The sequence below is a fragment of the Belonocnema kinseyi genome, chromosome 7 (assembly GCF_010883055.1).
Source record: "Belonocnema kinseyi isolate 2016_QV_RU_SX_M_011 chromosome 7, B_treatae_v1, whole genome shotgun sequence".
Lineage (NCBI taxonomy): Eukaryota > Metazoa > Arthropoda > Insecta > Hymenoptera > Cynipidae > Belonocnema > Belonocnema kinseyi.
In genome coordinates this window covers 139035300-139054066 of record NC_046663.1, presented here as the reverse complement: position 1 = coordinate 139054066, position 18767 = coordinate 139035300, and the positions used below count along the sequence as shown (strand labels likewise).

Genomic DNA, 18767 nt, shown 5'->3' with positions numbered 1-18767 from the left:
ACCTAACTTTTTAATTTTAAATCATCTTTAATGAAAATGGTTCATATCAATACAATCAAGATTACGACAAAGATGATTATTCTAGAGAGTTTGCTGTAGCAATTGTTATGAACAATTACGCAAATTGTTATTTAGTGACCCATATCCAATTTTGGAATCACTGTTTACTTACTTCATCAAAGATGATTTAAAATTAAAAAGTTAGGTGCAATAACGCTGTACTTGCGTTTTTAGAAGTCACTTCTCCTTTATTTGTTTTATGCGTAACTACATGAAAAACAAATGAAAAATAAATGAAAATAAGGTACAATACCGCTGTACTTGCTTGCACATTATTATTATAAATGTCGATTGTTTCTTTGATTCAATACCACGAATTTTATTATAAAAACTGATTAAAGAAAAAATAACTTGTTTCTACGGCCATCCGCAGATTATCACAGATGTTATAAATATCCCTGTTAGTTTATTGTGGGATAATTTCAGTGGAAAACAGTCCTTTTTCCATGTAAAAATCATAAATCTTGGTTTTTATTTAAAAAATGGTTTATAACAATCACATAAATTATTTGTTGTTCAATTTCGTTGGTCAGACATGGCAACAAATGTCACTTCAATAATAATTGAAGAAAACCCCATTTGTATCTACAAGAAAACGGCCGATTCGAGACTTGTTCAAGTAAATTGTTATTAAAAATCTATATTGTTTATGTTTGATAAAGCTTGAAATATATAAATGGCTTTAAAGGCAATTATGAATCACTTCTAGTCAGAAAAATTAACTTAACTATGAGAAAAACTAATTTATAAAGAATTAGTTTATAAAAACGTTCATAAAAAACAGTAATGGTTAGCTTATGCTAATTTTTTGTTACAAATTATGACTCTTATAAAAAGTATTAGCAAATAGCGTTAAGTAAACAATTTTTTCTTTTAGAAAAAAATACTAATAAGAATTTTTGTATAAAAATTATTGTTTATAATATTTAAGTTAAATATTGTTAAAATTTTACAGTAAAGTACGGGCGATCGTAGCCGAGTCCGCAAGCAGACATTCGAGTAATGGTGGAGGCGTCAACGAAAAGCACCACCGCCACTTACCACTACAGAAACGCGCAAAGAGACATGGAAAGGTAGAGCCGAAGACGCACGAGCCAGTGGAGCTCACGGACACAGCGTATAACAGCTGTAGTGGTAAGTAGTGGGAACGGATTTCGTAAGCATCTTGTTCTGTCTCCGACTACGCTTATCATGCCCATGTTTGCAGCTTAATAACAAAAAAAGTAAACAACTTAAGAAATTTCTGATTTTTGCAAATGAAAAAACAATTTAACAACTATCGATTGGTGTAAAAATCTAAAAATCGATTTTGGGCGCGTAAGGTCCCTTTCTTCGCGGACGGTCACATATATTGTTGTTCTGTGAACAAAATAAAAATTAGCAAACCACAATTCATTTAAAAATGTAAGTAAGGCCTTAACTTCAGCGAACAATTTGATATATTTAAGGGAACGTTTTTGAGATGAAAGTCCTTTCAAATTCTTCTCCATATTTGTACAATATATTACACAATTCTTTGACCACAATAAAAATATTTAAGGCTTCTTTTAAAGCATCGAACTACGAAGTTTCAGTATCGAGGCTATTGTGTAGACAGCAAAGGTAATTATAAGTCAGAATAGTAGTAATGGCAGCGGGAGTGAGAACGGCTACATCGGTCTGTTATACTGAACCCTTCAAAAAAAAATTTTAACAGCTTTCTTTAACAAAATAATATGTCTTCGTAGGAATTTGGGAAGCGGCTCGCACCCCTGCCAGGAATAATGCTATTAGAACCATATGAGTCTTAAAGTGTGCTCTTAGGGTTTCTAATCTCTAAAACCGCCGGTTTCCTAGTATCAACTGGTGGAGTCCACGTCAAGTGATTACAAGAATTTTCTTCACAAAATGAATTTGGGCTGTATCTCGGCGTATACTGTTATATACTAAGGAAAAAATTCCTTTCGGTGATTTTTGAAAATTCAAAAAAATGGCGGAGATATAGGAGTTCGAAATTTTTTCTTTGCATATAGCATATCTTCGGTTATAATTAAACGCTTCGACTTTTTTAGCTTTAAAATTGTCCGCATTGATATGTACTTTTAAATAAAAAAATTGTGTTAAGAACAAAAAAAATTTTGAGTTTTTTTTGAAAAGTCAAAAAACTAAAATGGCGTTTTTGAAAATACGTGTGCTCCGATTTTTTTATTTATTTTTTCAGAAGAGGCCATACATGTTCTCCACAAGTCCTGAAAGTTTTATATTGGGACCGCCAGCGGTACATGAGGAAATAAATAAAACTTATGTTCTACGCGAAGAAGCGACGCAGCTGCTGTGCGACGTATCGCAGTTCTGTGACTCTTCAGAAACCGTAATGCTTTTGATTAAACACATGATGCATAAAATTTGTAAGTAAAAATGAACACTTTTTCTAAAATAAATTTTGATAGTTTAAACATAATTTCAAACAATTAAATAAGTAAGAGCGACATATAAACCAAAAATTTAGTATGTAATAAAAGAATGCACAATTTAGTTCGACAAACCTTGTACGATTTACTTTTGTTCTGACAAAGTTTTGTTTGCTTTTGTGTCTGGAGAAGATGGAAATACTTTTAAATTGATTAATTCTTTAGCTGTAAAAGCTTTTTCCAATTTTTTTTCAAATTAACTATAATTTCATCATTTTCATGCACAGGAATTTCATTAAAAACTTTGCAGCGTATCGTTTCACAAAATTTTCTAAAGGCGACTTGCTTTTGTTTCTTAGTTTTTAATCGATTTGTTCTGAAAATTCATCTTCGCGAATTTCGTTGACGTGGGAATCATGATCCCTAGATGAATCAGAAGCAGTTTGTCCTTGCGAAAATTTTTTACAGCAACCATCACAACAAAAACGGTTTTTTGTTATAAATGGACAATTTTCGTCAATACTTTCGAAGACAGGCCTAACATTTTTTATTATTACTGTGGTTAGATATGACAACAGGATTATAACATCTTGTGCTAACATGCGTTTGGGCAACGCTGTGTCGAGATACGAATAGATTAAGAACAAGTATTTAAACTTGTTCCAATGAACAAAAACAAAATAATTGTGAGCAAGCTGTTTCGCTAATGTGTAGAATTCTTTTATTTTTCCAATGCAGATTTAGACAAGCATTTTTCTTTACCAATATATAACTGCATACGCCGAGTTACAGCCAAATCCAATTCTATGAAAAAAATTCTTGTTATCACTTGACACGGACTCCATCACCAAACAAGATATATTTGTGATCCGAGAGAGACTCCTCGTCGAAGACTTTCCAGCCCACTACTATGCTCCTCAGTTCTTCCGAGCACAGAGTCGAATTGAGAAATTTAATCTAGTTTTTAATCTGAAATGTGAGAGTATCATCACGATTAAGGATTTCCAGCTCAGCACTAGATAGGTATTCAATTAAATCTCTTCCTCTGGCATTGATGTTTTTGCTCCCCCAAACTGTATGGTGAGAGTGCGCCACAGTCCAATAGTAGAGAAATCCTATGACAGTGAGGTCTCTGGAGCTGAGCTTAGGAACCAAAATCTCGCCAATACTCATAAAACCACTAATCCCTTGTCTGTGTAGGGACCATTCAGAAAATACGTGATGCATTTTCAGGAATTTCTGGACCCCCCCCCCCCCTACCCTCCGCGATGCCTTTTCCATTGGTAACCCCATAAACAGAATTCTTAGGTTTGGCGAAATATTTTAATGAAAGAAGACAACAGTTGTTTGTAAAAAAAATCGGAAACTAAAAAAGCTGCAACTTCTTTATTAAGACAAAAAGATGCATAATTTAATTTCTAGCGTGGAGATATGTTTTAAAAATCAAAATCGAAACTTTATTCTCAAGTTCTCAGGGGCCACCCAACTCCATTAAAATAATTATAAATCTCCCTTTTGCAACCAGCGCCTCAATTCTATTATATCCCGTTCTTGCGTCTATATCTTTTCTACATCCTGCAAGTCTTGTCTAACAAATGAAAATAAAATTCGTCTGTCTTATGCGACAGTTACTTAAAGAAATTACTTACTATTACGAAATTACCGTCCGAAATTGTCGGTGCGACTAGCGCGAGAGCGATTAAAAATCTCTACTGAACTTGAAACACGACAACTCTGTCAAAAAAGATAGATTTGAAAAAAAATAGTTGGAAAGCTTTTGAAATTCCGCATCTGATGAGCCCTGTAAAGAAGTTTTAAAAGAAAATTCAAGAAATTCTCGAATTTTGTACGTCGACTGCAACTCGTAGCATGACCTAAGAAAAATGTAATCAAAATTTTAAATTTACAGGATGCAATCTTTAAAATATTACCTTTAATTTATGCTGATAAGACTTATGAAATCTACCGGCTTGAGGTAGTGCATGTGTCTACCATTCGTCAAAGCTTTTAATAAGGTTTATATACTCTCACCCTCTACAAAAAGGGACTCCTTGTAAACATGCACATGATTAAATGCTAAACAGAAGTTAAGCAATTAAAACATCAACAACACATCTGATAAAGACACTTTGATCAGCCAAACAGTGTTGCTGAAACCCCACTGCTTCCTTGCATCATGTTTTTCACGTGAATTGAAATATTATTATTTTGAAACTTACATTTATCTATTACACTGAACAAAAGAAGAAATGGACATTTTTGTATTGTATATGTACTATATTCTTCTACGCATCTGTAGATAAAACCTAACTGGTAAAATCCGTTTTTATGCGACAATTCAAAGTGGAAATTTTACTCGTTTTCTAAGCGGACACATGCAAAATGTTCTATTTCAAATAACAATATTTACCTTCACAGAAAGTTAAAACTGCAAGATTGTTGTATAATCATCTCCTCTATACACTGTGAAGATTTGAAGTATTTGACAAAGCAAGTGATATTTTGTGTGAACTACCTCAAGCAGCGAGGTCGGCTGACAGCGGTGATAGCCGACTGAATTCGACGCAGACACGCTTGGATATTATTCTTATTTTTTAAGAACACATGAAGATTTTTAAACTCTTATTGGCTTACATTGAAGACAAGATTTACAAGATTCTTTCGGGTAAATTTCCGATTTTTGGTATAACTTCCCTAGATCATGTCACAAGTTGAAGTCGAGGTACACAAATTCGAAAATTTCTTGGATTTTGTTAAAACTTCTCGAGGGATGTATCCTGTGCAAAAAGTAAAAAATATCTCTACCAAATGTCCTTCAACGCAGCATTTTATAAGTTTTCTGTTTTTTTTTTTAAATCTTTTTTTAATGTCTAGCGTTATTGTCGACCCAGTTATTGCGACTCAAAGTCAGAATTGATTTTAAATAATACTCGAACTAGTTGTAACAAAAATTTCCAATAAATAGGAATGTACACGACCAAGTAATAGAGAATTTCAATTTTATTGAATTTGAACGAGAGAAAACTGAAAAAGATGATGAGATAACAGAACATAAAGTAATTATGAAAATAATATGAAAGGTGTTAATTTACAAGTTTATATTATCAACGGTGAACTGAACTTAAATAATATTCAACCTATCATTTTTGTACACTTTCGTATACTTTCACTCATCTCGCTTGACTAAATAAAGATCAAATTTGTAATCTCTGTGCAACAGAAAAATCTATGAGTAAGAGACAGACAATTATTACGTTGACGAAAAGCGCCAAGCAGAACAGATAATTTTCCCATACACTTGCGAGATTTCCACACAATTGTATGGGAAAAATTTAAGATAAGAAGCAAACGTTGATGCTCAATAAAGCGCGCATGCGCTGCAACCATAAAAAAGAACCATAAAATAATCAGAGCGCCTAGTTGAGAAGCATTATTACAAATGCAGTGCAAAAATGCAGGGTATGAAATGAAACATTCGTTTCGGTATTGTCTTTTTCATTGAGCGAGTGATAGATGCTATGTTCATATTGGTGTCATTGCGAGGGAAATGTCATTAGACTGTTTCAATCGCAAACGTTGCAAACGAATAAATGAATCGTTCGTAATCAGATTAAAACCGCATTATGTGGTTTGATTCGCATAAATAAATAAGTTAAGTAATAAGTTTCTATTTGGCTGGTAGCATATTGTATTTGCTTGTATCTCACATTTGAACACTTCTGTAAAAAATTTGAAAGAAGGATGACCTAAGACGAAATATAGTTCTACGAAAACTGGATTCTATCGGTTCCTAGATTAAAACCGGAACTGGTCACAAAAGAAGATTCGTTTGCAATTGATACAAACGTATTATAAGAGTGACATGTCTCCCTCATATGTCTATAAAATCGGTTTGATAATTCGATACTATTTTTTGTTATTTGAAACGAACGTTTCATTTGTTCTCAGTCTAGTTTCATTCCCTGCAAAAATTATCATTCTTTGTGGACTAAAATCAAGTTCAGTGACAGAAATAGGAATGAAAAGGATAAGCAGCAGCATTCATCCCACGGTGATTAAATTTTGTATACATATAATAATAATATAACTATGGTGTACGTACAACATTACTGTTACAATTGCTATACAATTTTTTGGAATATTTTAAATTGGAGAACGTGTATTGGAGGAAGAAAGAAATACAATTCCGGAGCCTCATCTTCCTCTTCCTTGCTCGGATATACTGTCTTTCGATGGCTTCTAGCGTACTTCTGATTGTTTATAATATTTAGAGTATGAAAAGTTATTGTTCTGTTAAAAATTAATCCTTTGCACTGAAAACTGAACTACTTTATTCAAAATTCGTGTTTTTTGGTTGGAAATTAAACTACTATTTGAAAGTTTAACCGCTTTGTTAAATATTTATTATTTTGGTTAAAGGTTCATCTATTTGGTTACATATTCTTTTTGTTTCAATTAAAATTAATTTTTTAATTTAAAAATGTACATTTCCCTTATTCGTTGAAAAGTTAGTTTTTCTAGCTACAAATTTGTCTTTTTCGTGACAGAAAACTATTCCACTTGGTTTGCAATGCCCTCTGTTCTTATCCAAAATGCAGCTGTACGGTTCGAAACTGTATTGTAGAAAATGAATATTTTTGGGTTGAAAATTCAACTGTTTTAAAGTAAAATGGTCTTTGAGCTTCAAAACTAAACAATTGTAATGACCTTTCTTTCTTTCGTTACTAAAAAATCTTTATTTGCTGAAAATTCGATTTTTGGGGGGAAAATTCATCTCTTCGATTAAAAGTGGGCGTATGTATTTTGTTGAAAAATCAACTAATTGTTTAAAAGTTTAAGCACTTGGTTAAATATTAATTTTTAGTTGAAGATTCATCTATTTTCCAGAAACTTGAATCATTTAGTTCAATTGAATTACATAGTTAAAACTTCTTTTTTTTTCGCTTGAAATTAAACTTTTTTGTTTTCTGCTTGCAAATTCACCAATTTAAACATTCGTAATTTTAAATTAACAGTTGTTACTTTTTCGTAGAAACGTCATCTTTGAGATGGAAAAATCATCTTTTTTTTGGTTGAAAAGTGAACTGTTCGGCTTTTCAATTATTTTCTTGAAAATTCAACAATTTCGTGCAGTTTTCATTTTTTACACTCGTATTTATGTATAAAAATTCAACTATTTCGTTCAAAAGAAAATTTGTAGCAGAAGATACAACTATTTCGTTGAAAATTAGTTTTTTGTATTTTCAGAATATTTTCAGATTAAAAATGCACCTTTGTTTTGTAAAAAATTTGTTTTTTGTTTTGTTTTTTTAAATCAAAAATTTGGTTCATTTTTTTCTTTGAACAAGTAAAAAATTATATTAAATTGTTTAGTTTTAAATTTAAGTAAAAATTGTCATAGTTGACAAAAAACATTCGAGTCAAAGAAATTATTACGAAATAGGCTTTAGGAACATATTTATGATTAGAAATTTTGTTTAAACCATTCTTTTGAATGAAGAAATAGCCCCTAAAAGAATGTTCTGCATGAAAAAAATGTTCTTAAACATTTTTAAGTTAATTTTTCATTTGAAAAAAATTAAAATGTGATTTAATGTTATCAGTAGTATTATATCTTCAAATAAAAAGTTTTTCCTTCAGAACCACACTGGAGTGAAAGTGCGAATAAATATTTCTTTCAACTTATTTATTTCAGCAAAATGCATTTAGATGTATTCTTAGACATGACCTTGTCCTTCAAGGTCATTTCAAGGTCAACTTTAAAAAATAGAAACCCCCTTACTTGACTTTGGCAATCGAAAAAGAGGGGAATTTTACGTTCAAAAATGTACTCAGGTCATAGGTCAGGTGTGACCTTGATGGTCACACAAAGATTATTTAAACTTAAACAAGGTTTGGCAACATCTGAGAAGCCCAGCTTCTGGAAACAATTCATAACTACCTTATTTATTTTAGCAAAGTGCATTTAGATGTGACCTTAGACATGACTTTTCCGATGTACTTCAAGGTCATTTCAAGGTCAACGTAAAAAAAAAAATAGAAAATCCCTTATTTGACATCGGCAATCGAAGGAGCGGGCAATTTTGCGTTAAAAAATGTACTCAGGTCATAGGCCAGTTCAGACCTTTATGGTCACTCAAATGTTATTTAAGCTTAAAACAGGGTCTGCATACCTTTGAGAACCGCAGCTAGTTATTTGGACTTACTCTCAGCGTTACCTCCTGTCTCTGACGTTTTTAGTTGCTTAATTGTCATGAGTCACCTTGCCTTTCACGTTTTGAGGTGATTGATTATTGTGAGTCCGCTTGCCTCTTACGTGACATTGAACGAACCGATGATAAAAACCATTAAGGCCATGTGATGAGTAAAACAATCAAGTCAGACCTAAGATCAATATTTTTTCACCCATATTGAAAAATAAAAGTTTAAATAACGCGGAAATTTTGTTCGGGAAATGTTAATAAATATTAAAGGAACATTTGTGGCCTTGTAAAGAGTTGGAGGGAGAAAAAAGTTTATTTATGCAAATAATGATTATCGACGGACACATTTAGGTTTTACAGCAGAAGTTTGACTTTTAACTTTCTCTGACGGTAATCATGCAATCTGTTTTACCCACAGACCCCTAGAAGTTGAAGTTGTCTACTCGCTGCGCTAGTGCTGCTTTGACACAGCTGATACCAGACTCATACGTATGTCAGACCAAATATGTTTATTTACATTTCAAGTGCAAGCATTAGTTATTGCATTATTTGTGCATAATGTTCGTGAGCGATTTTTGTCATTTTGCACCACTTTGATTAATATAAACCTCATAACTAGCCCATTGACAACATTGCAAATTGCCTGCAAGGTTTGACGACAGCACGGTCGGTATTTCTCCAAAATATAAATTAAAAAAAAACTTTTTTCACTATTCTAATTATTTAGGACCAGAGACACATTCTTGCATGTCTTCTATGTATCGTGCCAAATTTTTAACACGATATCTCATTCCGTGTGGACCGGAACAAAGCAGAGACATGGACTTTATTACCTCCTCTTTCATTTCCCAAACTTTCAGAGCGATACTTCATTTCGTTTAGATGTACGTTGGGAAAGAAAAAATGAAGACCAGGTTTGGTCACGTGACCTCTCGTCACATGACCTCAAAAAATGAATTACTTTAAATTTCAACTCAATATGTTTATCAATTAAAACTTTTAATATCTTCAAACGTATAGTTTCATTTAGTAGAATTTCTACCGCCTCTTTTTCAAAACAACAAAATAATATTATTCATACAGTAAATTTTAATGTCAAAATGACTCATTTTTTCCATTAAAGATGTAGCAGCTAAAAATATTTATTATGATACAATCACATTTTAATTCAATTTAAAAGTGAATCTTATGCATCTAAATATTTTCTTGATGCAAAATTTATTCAAATAATTAATTCATTAATTGAAAATAATAAATCAAAATTCTCCATATAAAATTTGTATTTTATATTTTGAAGTATTTAGTATTTACCGAATTAGTATCAGCTATTTGATGGACTTGTTCGACGGGTGAAGATTGCAGGGGCAAAGTAGTTGGTTGGTGCGATCTTCGGGTTGAGAGGCATGGGGGAATCGGGCGATTTTCGCCGGGAGCGCTGTCTACAATTAGTTCCTCGAACTATACACGTGCCGCATCTAGGCTTATAATATCTTTGGTGAAATGCAGGGTTGTTTTTGTGAAAATAAAAAGAAACGTACCGGAATCAACTCGTTCGTACCCTAAACATTTATTAAAGTACTTTCATTTTCTACATAAAAACTTAAGACTTATTTTTCACCAAATACATGAATTTTTAGACAAAGAGGTACATTTTTAAATCAAGAAGATAAATTTCCTACAGAGAAATGAAACAGTTACATTTTTAATTTAAAAAATTAATTTTCTACTTCAAAAAGAACGAAATTCAATAAAAATCCTGCATTTTTAATTCAAAAAATTACTTTTCAAATAAAATGATGAACCTTGAAATGCAATAATTACATTTTTAATTATAAAATCAATTTTCAACCAAGAAGAACGTTTCTTCTAAGTAATAGTTACATTTATAAAAAATAAAATAAACTTACAACAATTCACCTCAATTTTAAAATATGGAGTTGAATTTTCAACTAAGACGTTTCGTTTTACACCGAAAAGAAAAATTGTTCAGAAAAGATCTGAATTATCAAAAATAAAGTGACGAATGTTTACTCGAAAACCAGAAAGTTCAATATGTTTTTAGAAACGTTATTATTCAAGCTAAGACACAAATCATGAAGAGAATAGTTTTATTTTTCAAACAGAAAAATAAATTTTCATTCAATTATGTAGTTAAATTTTAAACTGAAATAGCTAAATTTGCAACTAGAAACCTTTAACTCTTTATCGTGAATACTTAAATGTTCAATTATAAAAGACATTTCTACTATTTCTCAACAAATTACATGAGTTATCAACTAAATACATAGTCGAATTTTTAATTTAAATGATCAATTTTCAACAAAATATTTAAATTTCAAACTAAAAACATCATCTATCAACAAAAAATGGAAGTTTTATTTTCAACCAAAAAGATGAATTTTGAACAAAAATTATGAATATTTAACTGGAATGCTTAAATATTGAACCAAAAATACGAATTTAATATAAAATAATGAATATGCTCAACCTAAATATGTACTTAAATTTTGTTTATAAAATTTGTTCGTAAAATTAACAAATTTTAATGCATAAATAAATTTGTGAATATGATTTGAGCAAGTTGAGATAAAAAAAACGATTGATTTTTGCAGGAAAACGCCGAAAATGTGCATTTGTTTATATAATTTGTTCGTAAAATTAACAAATGTTAATGCATAACTAAATTTGTAAATATGATTTGAGCAAATTCAGATAAAGAAACGATTTATTTTAGCTGGAAAACGCCGAAAATGTGCATTTCTTTATGTGTAATTTTTTAATACAATTAAAAAATATTAATTCGTATCAAAATGTTTCCATTAAACGTCATTCGAAATATTATTTCAGCAAGGTAGGAAGAAAAAAAATCATTTTTTTTTTGTTTGGAAAAGTACAAATTTGTATTTGTTTATATAATTTGTTCGTAAAATAAATAAATGTTAATGCACAACTAAATTTGTGAATGATTTCAGCAAGGTCAAATAAAAAAACGATTTATTTTAGCTGGAAAACGCCGAAAATGTGCATTTCTTTATGTATAATTTGTTAATAAAATAAAAAAAAATTAATTCGTAGCAAAATGTTTCCATTAAACGTCATTCCAAATATTATTTCAGCAAGATAGGAAGAAAAACCCCATTTATTTTTGCTTGGCAAAGTACAAAATTTGCATTTGTTTATATAATTTGTTCGTAAAATAAACAAACGTTAATGCACAACTAAATTTGTGAATATGATTTGAGCAAGATCAGATGAAAAAACGATTTATTTTTGCTTGATAACACCCAAGATGTGCAATTTGTTTCTATAATTTGTTCGTGAAATTAACAAATTTTAATGCATAACTAAATTTGTGAATGTGATTTGAACAAGGTCAGACAGAAAAAAGATTAATTTTTGCTTAAAAACGCAGATAATGTGCATTTGTTTATATAAATTGTTCGTAAAATTAACAAATGCATAATTAAATTTATGAATAATTTGAGCAAGAATAATTTGAACGAACCAAAGCCGAGCCGAGACAAAACCGAACACGGGTATCAGAAACACGATCCCGACCCAAGATAAAACCGACGCGATCCTGACCCGATCACGATACAGTATTGTATCGAACGGCACCACTACCTTTAATGGACTGCGATATCTCGATTGATGAATTATTGAAATGTAACTGCAATAAAGCGCCGGGCGAGGGTGGGATTCCGTATGCATTTTTCGAAAACCATCCAGAAAATTGGGTAGAGTACTTAGGGCGCCTCTTCAACGGGATCTGGGTTAAGGAAAAAGTCCCAGCTAGCTGGACCAAAATGCATGCATTTATGGTGTATAAAAAGGGTGATAAATCTCACCCTTATAATTACCGAGAAATTGCCCTTGTAAATAGTATTACTAAGATCTTCTCTCAGATCCTGTTGACGATATTGACTGCGTGGGTCAAAGAGGCAAACATTCACCCAGAAAATCAGCCTGGCTTCAGGCCTGGAAGAAGTTGTATTGATAATATTTATACCCTAACTTCTTTAATTCAAATTCATCTGTCTATCCCAAAGCGACAAATCTTTGCTTTTTATATAGATTTCAAAAAGGATTTTGACTCAGTAACCACTGTCACCTAAGGAGCAAACTTCTAAGGATAGGCATGCCCACTAAACTTATACGAATCATAAAAAATCTCTATGATAACGCTAACATATCTATTCGCACTTGCGAGAGTCTGACTTCGTCCGTAAAGGTAAATTGTGGGGTGCTTCAAGGTGAGATCCTTAGTCCTCTCCTTTTGGCACGTTTTATATATGATCTAGAAGAACACTTACGTAATCACGGTATGCATGGAATTTCAATAGATCATTTATGTGACGTTATCCTACTTGCTTTTGCTGATGACATAATCATATTCGCTTACTCTCAAGCTGACTTACAAGCAAAAATTAACCTTATCACTCAATACTTTATCAGCAATTTTTTAACGGTCAACGAAACAAAATCAAAAGTTATTGCCATATGACATAGTATAAATGGGTTCTCCAGCACAAAAAAATGTTCACCCTGTGTAACATGGAGAAAAGCTGGCTTGACTTGGATTCCGCATCACTTGTTGAAAATATAGATGCTTTTCTAAATAACTTTTCTGATTATCTCTGGCGTTCCGACTATGAAAGATCCCTCCACTTAAGTAGTCTCCAAGTTTTCCCACATCTTAAACTGTATCCGGACTTTCAATCATATCTGCCTCTTAGATTGCCTTTTTATATAACTTCTATTAATGTTAAACTTAAACTTCTGGGCATATCAGGGGTTGTATACGTTATGGAGAATATAAATTTACTTATGATCCTGCTACACCCTGCCCCATATGTAACCTGTCACTATCAGAGGACCTTTATCATTTGCTAGCTGTTTGTCCTGCCTATTCTCACTCAAGAATATCAATCTTAGGTCGCCCAGCAACCACGAGAGTCGATAGCCACTATTGGCTGAGTCTTTCAAACTCTTTTAAATTGTCCACACGAGCTGCGCAGTTGCATTGTATGTCCGGTCGATTCTACAAATAAGAGCATTCATTCTGACACGTGACTGTTTTGACACCCTTAAATAATTTTTTCTCTTGTACAATTTTTGCAAGTTACTTCATTTTATTCTACTGCTTAATCTGGTTGCACAATATTACTTTTTCTTTATATTTTTATTTTGTATTGCTACTCTCATTTGTACCGACCTTATGTCGAAAAAACAAATTATTGGATAATAATAATAATATATAATGTGTTCTCGCGTTGGTGTCGCGGTGGTGAGTTGCGAGATGGTCAGACAGATCGCACTAATAAAACGGCTAGCCATCAAGAACATCTGCGACAAACTGTAAGCAGTGGAACATCAACGGTGCCTGCTGAGGATGCTTTGGCTAGTATTAGCTAATTGCAGCCAACCAGCTCGACAGAAATACGGTGGGAGAGCATCAATTCAATACCACGATGAAAGAGAAATTGGTGCGTCTCTATTAAGAAACTGCGAAGTTTGAAACGAAAATGGAAAAAGGACACAATTTAAGCACGAAATTTGCTGCAAAGTATCCTAATATGCAGAAAGTCGCACTAAGAGATCTTATCGCTAAGGTGAAAGACATCAGGACTCATCTACACGTGACAGAAGACCGAGCAATGGAGATTAAACAACAGATTAATTTGGCGTGGCAAAACGACGGCAATGAACATCAGTTAGAGGAAGCCGCGACAAACGGTCAAGCAGTAGCAATTGATGTTCATCCTCAACCTATTGATAATCCAACACCACCATATCCTCCAGAGGTGGATGGCCTTATACAACCAGAAGCAGAAGCAGAGGTTCAGCAACCAAAAATGCGAAAAAAATGGACATACCATATGAACAGAGATGTTATGCACCTTTATTTTTTGGCAGAGAAATGTGGGCAAAGTGTGACGAGATAAAATCATAGACTCTTCTTACTTAATAACTTAGAGTTAGCCACAAAAATAAATGAGCAGAATCTGGCAGATCAAAAACGCTCAATATCTGTAAACAGATTGCTTTCGGCTGTTGAAACAGCTGCTATCAAAATGGAAGTGGAACAGCAGCTTCCTATTAATGAACTCGGCTTGGAAGATGTGGACAACGAAGACTTGATTGAAGCTGAAGGCATAGGTGCTAGGGATAATGAAAATCATGTACCGGAACCACTAGAACCACATCTGGATATTAATAACAATGATGTTCATAGCGAAATCACAGAAAACTGCAGCACCTTAAAAGGAATTGTGGTTATGCTTTACTAGAGTTCAGATATGTAGAACCAACACTAAGGCATTCTCTGCCCAAACTGAACATCACAAGTGATCTGAGTGCACTAATAAAACACGTCAACAGCAAGGTTTTACCTACGTATTTGGACGCAACACAAACTGCGTTAGAGGTTTAAACTCTTGTATACTGTGCAGCTGTGGCAAGCGTTAGAACGTTGGGCCGCAAAACTAGGCCTGCAAATGCAGTTTTTGTCCCAGCAAGGGATCAAGATCCACCACGGAAGATCAGGTTGGATATAGATGTCAGCAAAGTAACGTGCAAATTGGGCCGATTAACTCAATATAAAAAAGGGTATAGAACCAGAAAGCGGATAAGCCATGTTACTAAAATCATCCATCCTCGGCACATCGACACATTAACGCCAGCAATAGTGGATGAGATTATGGACTCTCAACGGCAGAGACTTGATGTTCTTACTGCCAGAATGTGTCGGTACAAGAAAAGTAGTTCACGAAGGCAACAAAATCAAAACTTTCAGGCAGATCAAAGAAGGTTCTATCCTGAACTGAGTGTAAAGCAAAATAACCAGCAAGACACCGGAGTCCCTCAATTAGAAGATATGACTACCTACTGGTCGGGTGCTTGTGGGAAAATGAACAGATGCAATTTGTACACTGCGTGGTTCAAACTGGAGAAAGCAAGGGCCATCAGACGCTCAAAATTCATCTGACTTTCAAACGATAACCTGTCTTCCAACAATTTATAAATATCTTACAGCTATCATTGCCGATAAGGTGTGTTCTCATTGCTTTGAGAATGACATCCTTACAGAAGAACAAAAAGGATGTTGTAAAAACTCACGAGGCTGTAAAGGTCTAGTCACTATAGACACTGTTGCCATGACTCAAGCTCGGTATCATGAAAGGAACTTACACATGGCATACATTGACTATATTTTGTATTTTGATCATGGACAATCAGTGATAACTAGATCAATACGCAATACGACGGGTATATTTCAAGGAGTCTCCTTCAGTGCACTATAGTTCTGTTTAGCGTTGAACCCCTTGAGCAAAACACTAAACAGCATGTCTCATGGGTTCAGAATACATGATAATGAGGATGGTCATCTAGTGACCCATCTGCTGTACATGGATGACCTGAAGTTGTACGCGAGTTCAGCCCAAGAACTGCAGCAAGTAATCGATGTCACAAAGCCGTTTTCCAATGATATCCACATGGAATTCGGACTAGATAAATGCAGAATAGTGCATTCAATCAGAGGGGAATTAGGGAACGCAGAGTTAGAGAACGAGTTCGAAAATGACATCGAGGCAATGGCTGCAGGCGAATTATATAAATATCTGGGTATTCTTGAATCTAAGGGTATTCAGCATACGATAGTTAAGACGACACACAGATTGATTATGAAGAGTTTTCTCAACTCTGCAAACAAAATCAGGGCAATCAACACATATGCCATCCCTATCCTCACATACTCCATGAAAAGTTAAATAGAAAAGTTAAATAGAATCGTCCACGTAGAAATGACGAAACACCGAATGCACCACACAATTTCAGCGATTGAAAGGGTAGTTCTACCACGACATATAGGGGGTAGGGGCGTTGTAGATGTCAAAAACTGTGGGAGTCACAAGTTATACAGTTATGAGACTGTTTGAATAGTAAACGAAATGTTGCGCTTTACAAAACCATCTGTCAAGCGGATCTTGAATACACGCCCTTAAATTTGTCCTCAGGTTGGACCTTGAATATCAGGGCAGAAACCATAGAGGAATTAGAAATACAATGGAGGCAGAAAGCTATTCACGACGAGCACCCCAAAACGTTAAATCAACATGAAGTGGACAGTGAGGCATTCAATTTTTGACTAAGAAAGGGTGTACTGTATCCAGAGAAGGGAGGATTCGTCATTGCAATACAGGCTAAGGTTGTCAACATCAGGAATTATCGCAAACACGTGTTACATCAGGATGTGGTTGACCGGTGCCGATTATGTGGAGGTACCACAAAAATCCATCGAGCACATTATTGATGGCTGGCACATAATGGCTCAGAGAGTGTATACGCACAGACATAATGATATAGCGGGTATTATACATCAACAACTTGTCCTAAACCTAGGAATCTTAGAAGAATGGATGCCTTTCTATAGATACATTCCAGTGCCCATTTTAGAAAGCGAATATTACATCTTATATTGGGATTGCTTGTGCACTTAACCGAAATTTGAATTCAACCTATACAACCAAGATCCACAAATATAGCGAGTTAAGACATGAAGTAAAGACCATGTGTATGAATGTAAATCATGCATCTATACATCCCATTGTGATTTCGGCTACAGGCAATGTGTACGCAAGATGCACTGAACATCTTAAACATTTAGGGGTCAGTAAGGTATTGGCAACAGCTCAGAAGGCGGTTTTATTAAACACCTGTCGCACTGTAAGAAAATTTCTTGACCATCAGGAAGCAAGCGACTAAAAACCTGTAGAGTGGCAAATGGTAGCTCTAAGAAAGCATCCAGAGGTGACAATAGTCACCTCCAACGCTAGCGGCCGCTCGTAATTGTATACCTACAACATCATCGCAGGAGGTTTTAAACATCGTATCAGATTTACTTATAACATCCTAATCTTTACAGTCACTTGACTTAGTCCGTGGCTATGATGTATAACCGACTTCACCCGAGTAAAAGTTTTGAATAAAAGAAATAATAATTAATACTTACTGTCGTAAGAGCTGCCGACTTCTTCTCCATGTTATATTACTAACCGACGTAAATGACACTTCTGCATCGCCAGCTCCTCCTTCTGAGCCGGTACAAGTACTTTCTTCACAACCAGGTGGTTTTCCATCTTGAATTATTAAATCAGTTCCAAACTTCAATTTGTGGTACTTTGCTCTGAAAAAATAACAGTTTTCATCATCGAAAGAAATATGAAAGTATTAATTAAATTTTCAGAACGCATTCATAAAAATTGCGTGTTCTCACGTCTCTATGGACACAAGGAAAAATACGCGTTTTGAGCAGTATCTAGCCGACTGTCCCGTAAGTTACAAACGAGGGCTCGATATGCACAGTGTGACGCCAAAGTTCGATTTGTACATGTCTCTGCATTTTCATAACGATGAAGACAGAGCGAGTTTAAAAAAGATAGAAAGAAAAATTCGTAGCGGATTGGTGATTCGATGTTTTTAACGATAAGTATAGCGCAGCCCTATCCGACTACCGAGAAAAGTAGTTGTCGCTTACAAGTTCCACTTAGCGGGGTAAACTAATCCGTCGAGCGGCACACATTCGTCATGTTCCAGAGAAGCATTAGTCTTAAGGGAAACTCAAAAATTAATATTAAATAAAAACATTCCAGATAATTTTAGTTTACAAAATTAAGACCAACAATTCCTTGATGGGTAATTGATAATTTAAAAATATATAAGGCATTGAAGTATAAAAGGATGATTGAAAAAACATTATTTTAAAAGTGCTATATATCACTGTATTTTCAAAATTTCATTTCATATTAAATTACAACTTTACACATTTTGTTATTAACAATAGGTATTAGACATGTGTTAATAAGTATATGCTTTTAATAAAATGTTTAATAGGTACTACATATTAAGAATAACCTTTTTTAATAAAAAATACATATCAAATAACTTTATAATAAATTGGAAGTCGGAACTCTATTGAAAAAATAAAAAACCTAAGAGAAAACGAAATATTATAATAACAAATGTAACAAAATAAAATTATTATATAACAATATTTTAGAAAGTTGAATGAAGAAATTAGTAAATTTAATATTTTCTTAATATTTTCTTCAGT

The 18767-nt window shown here is 33.5% G+C and overlaps 1 protein-coding gene across 1 annotated transcript in view; it reads right to left on the bottom strand.

Annotated features, from left to right (window-relative positions):
• The window catches only part of LOC117176693 (striatin-4), a 292342-nt gene that overhangs the window by 164007 nt on the left and 109568 nt on the right, over positions 1-18767 (bottom strand). The window contains exon 6 of the mRNA XM_033366947.1: positions 17667-17840. Within this exon, the coding sequence (XP_033222838.1) occupies positions 17667-17840 (174 nt within the window). The remainder of the gene's footprint in view (positions 1-17666; positions 17841-18767) is intronic.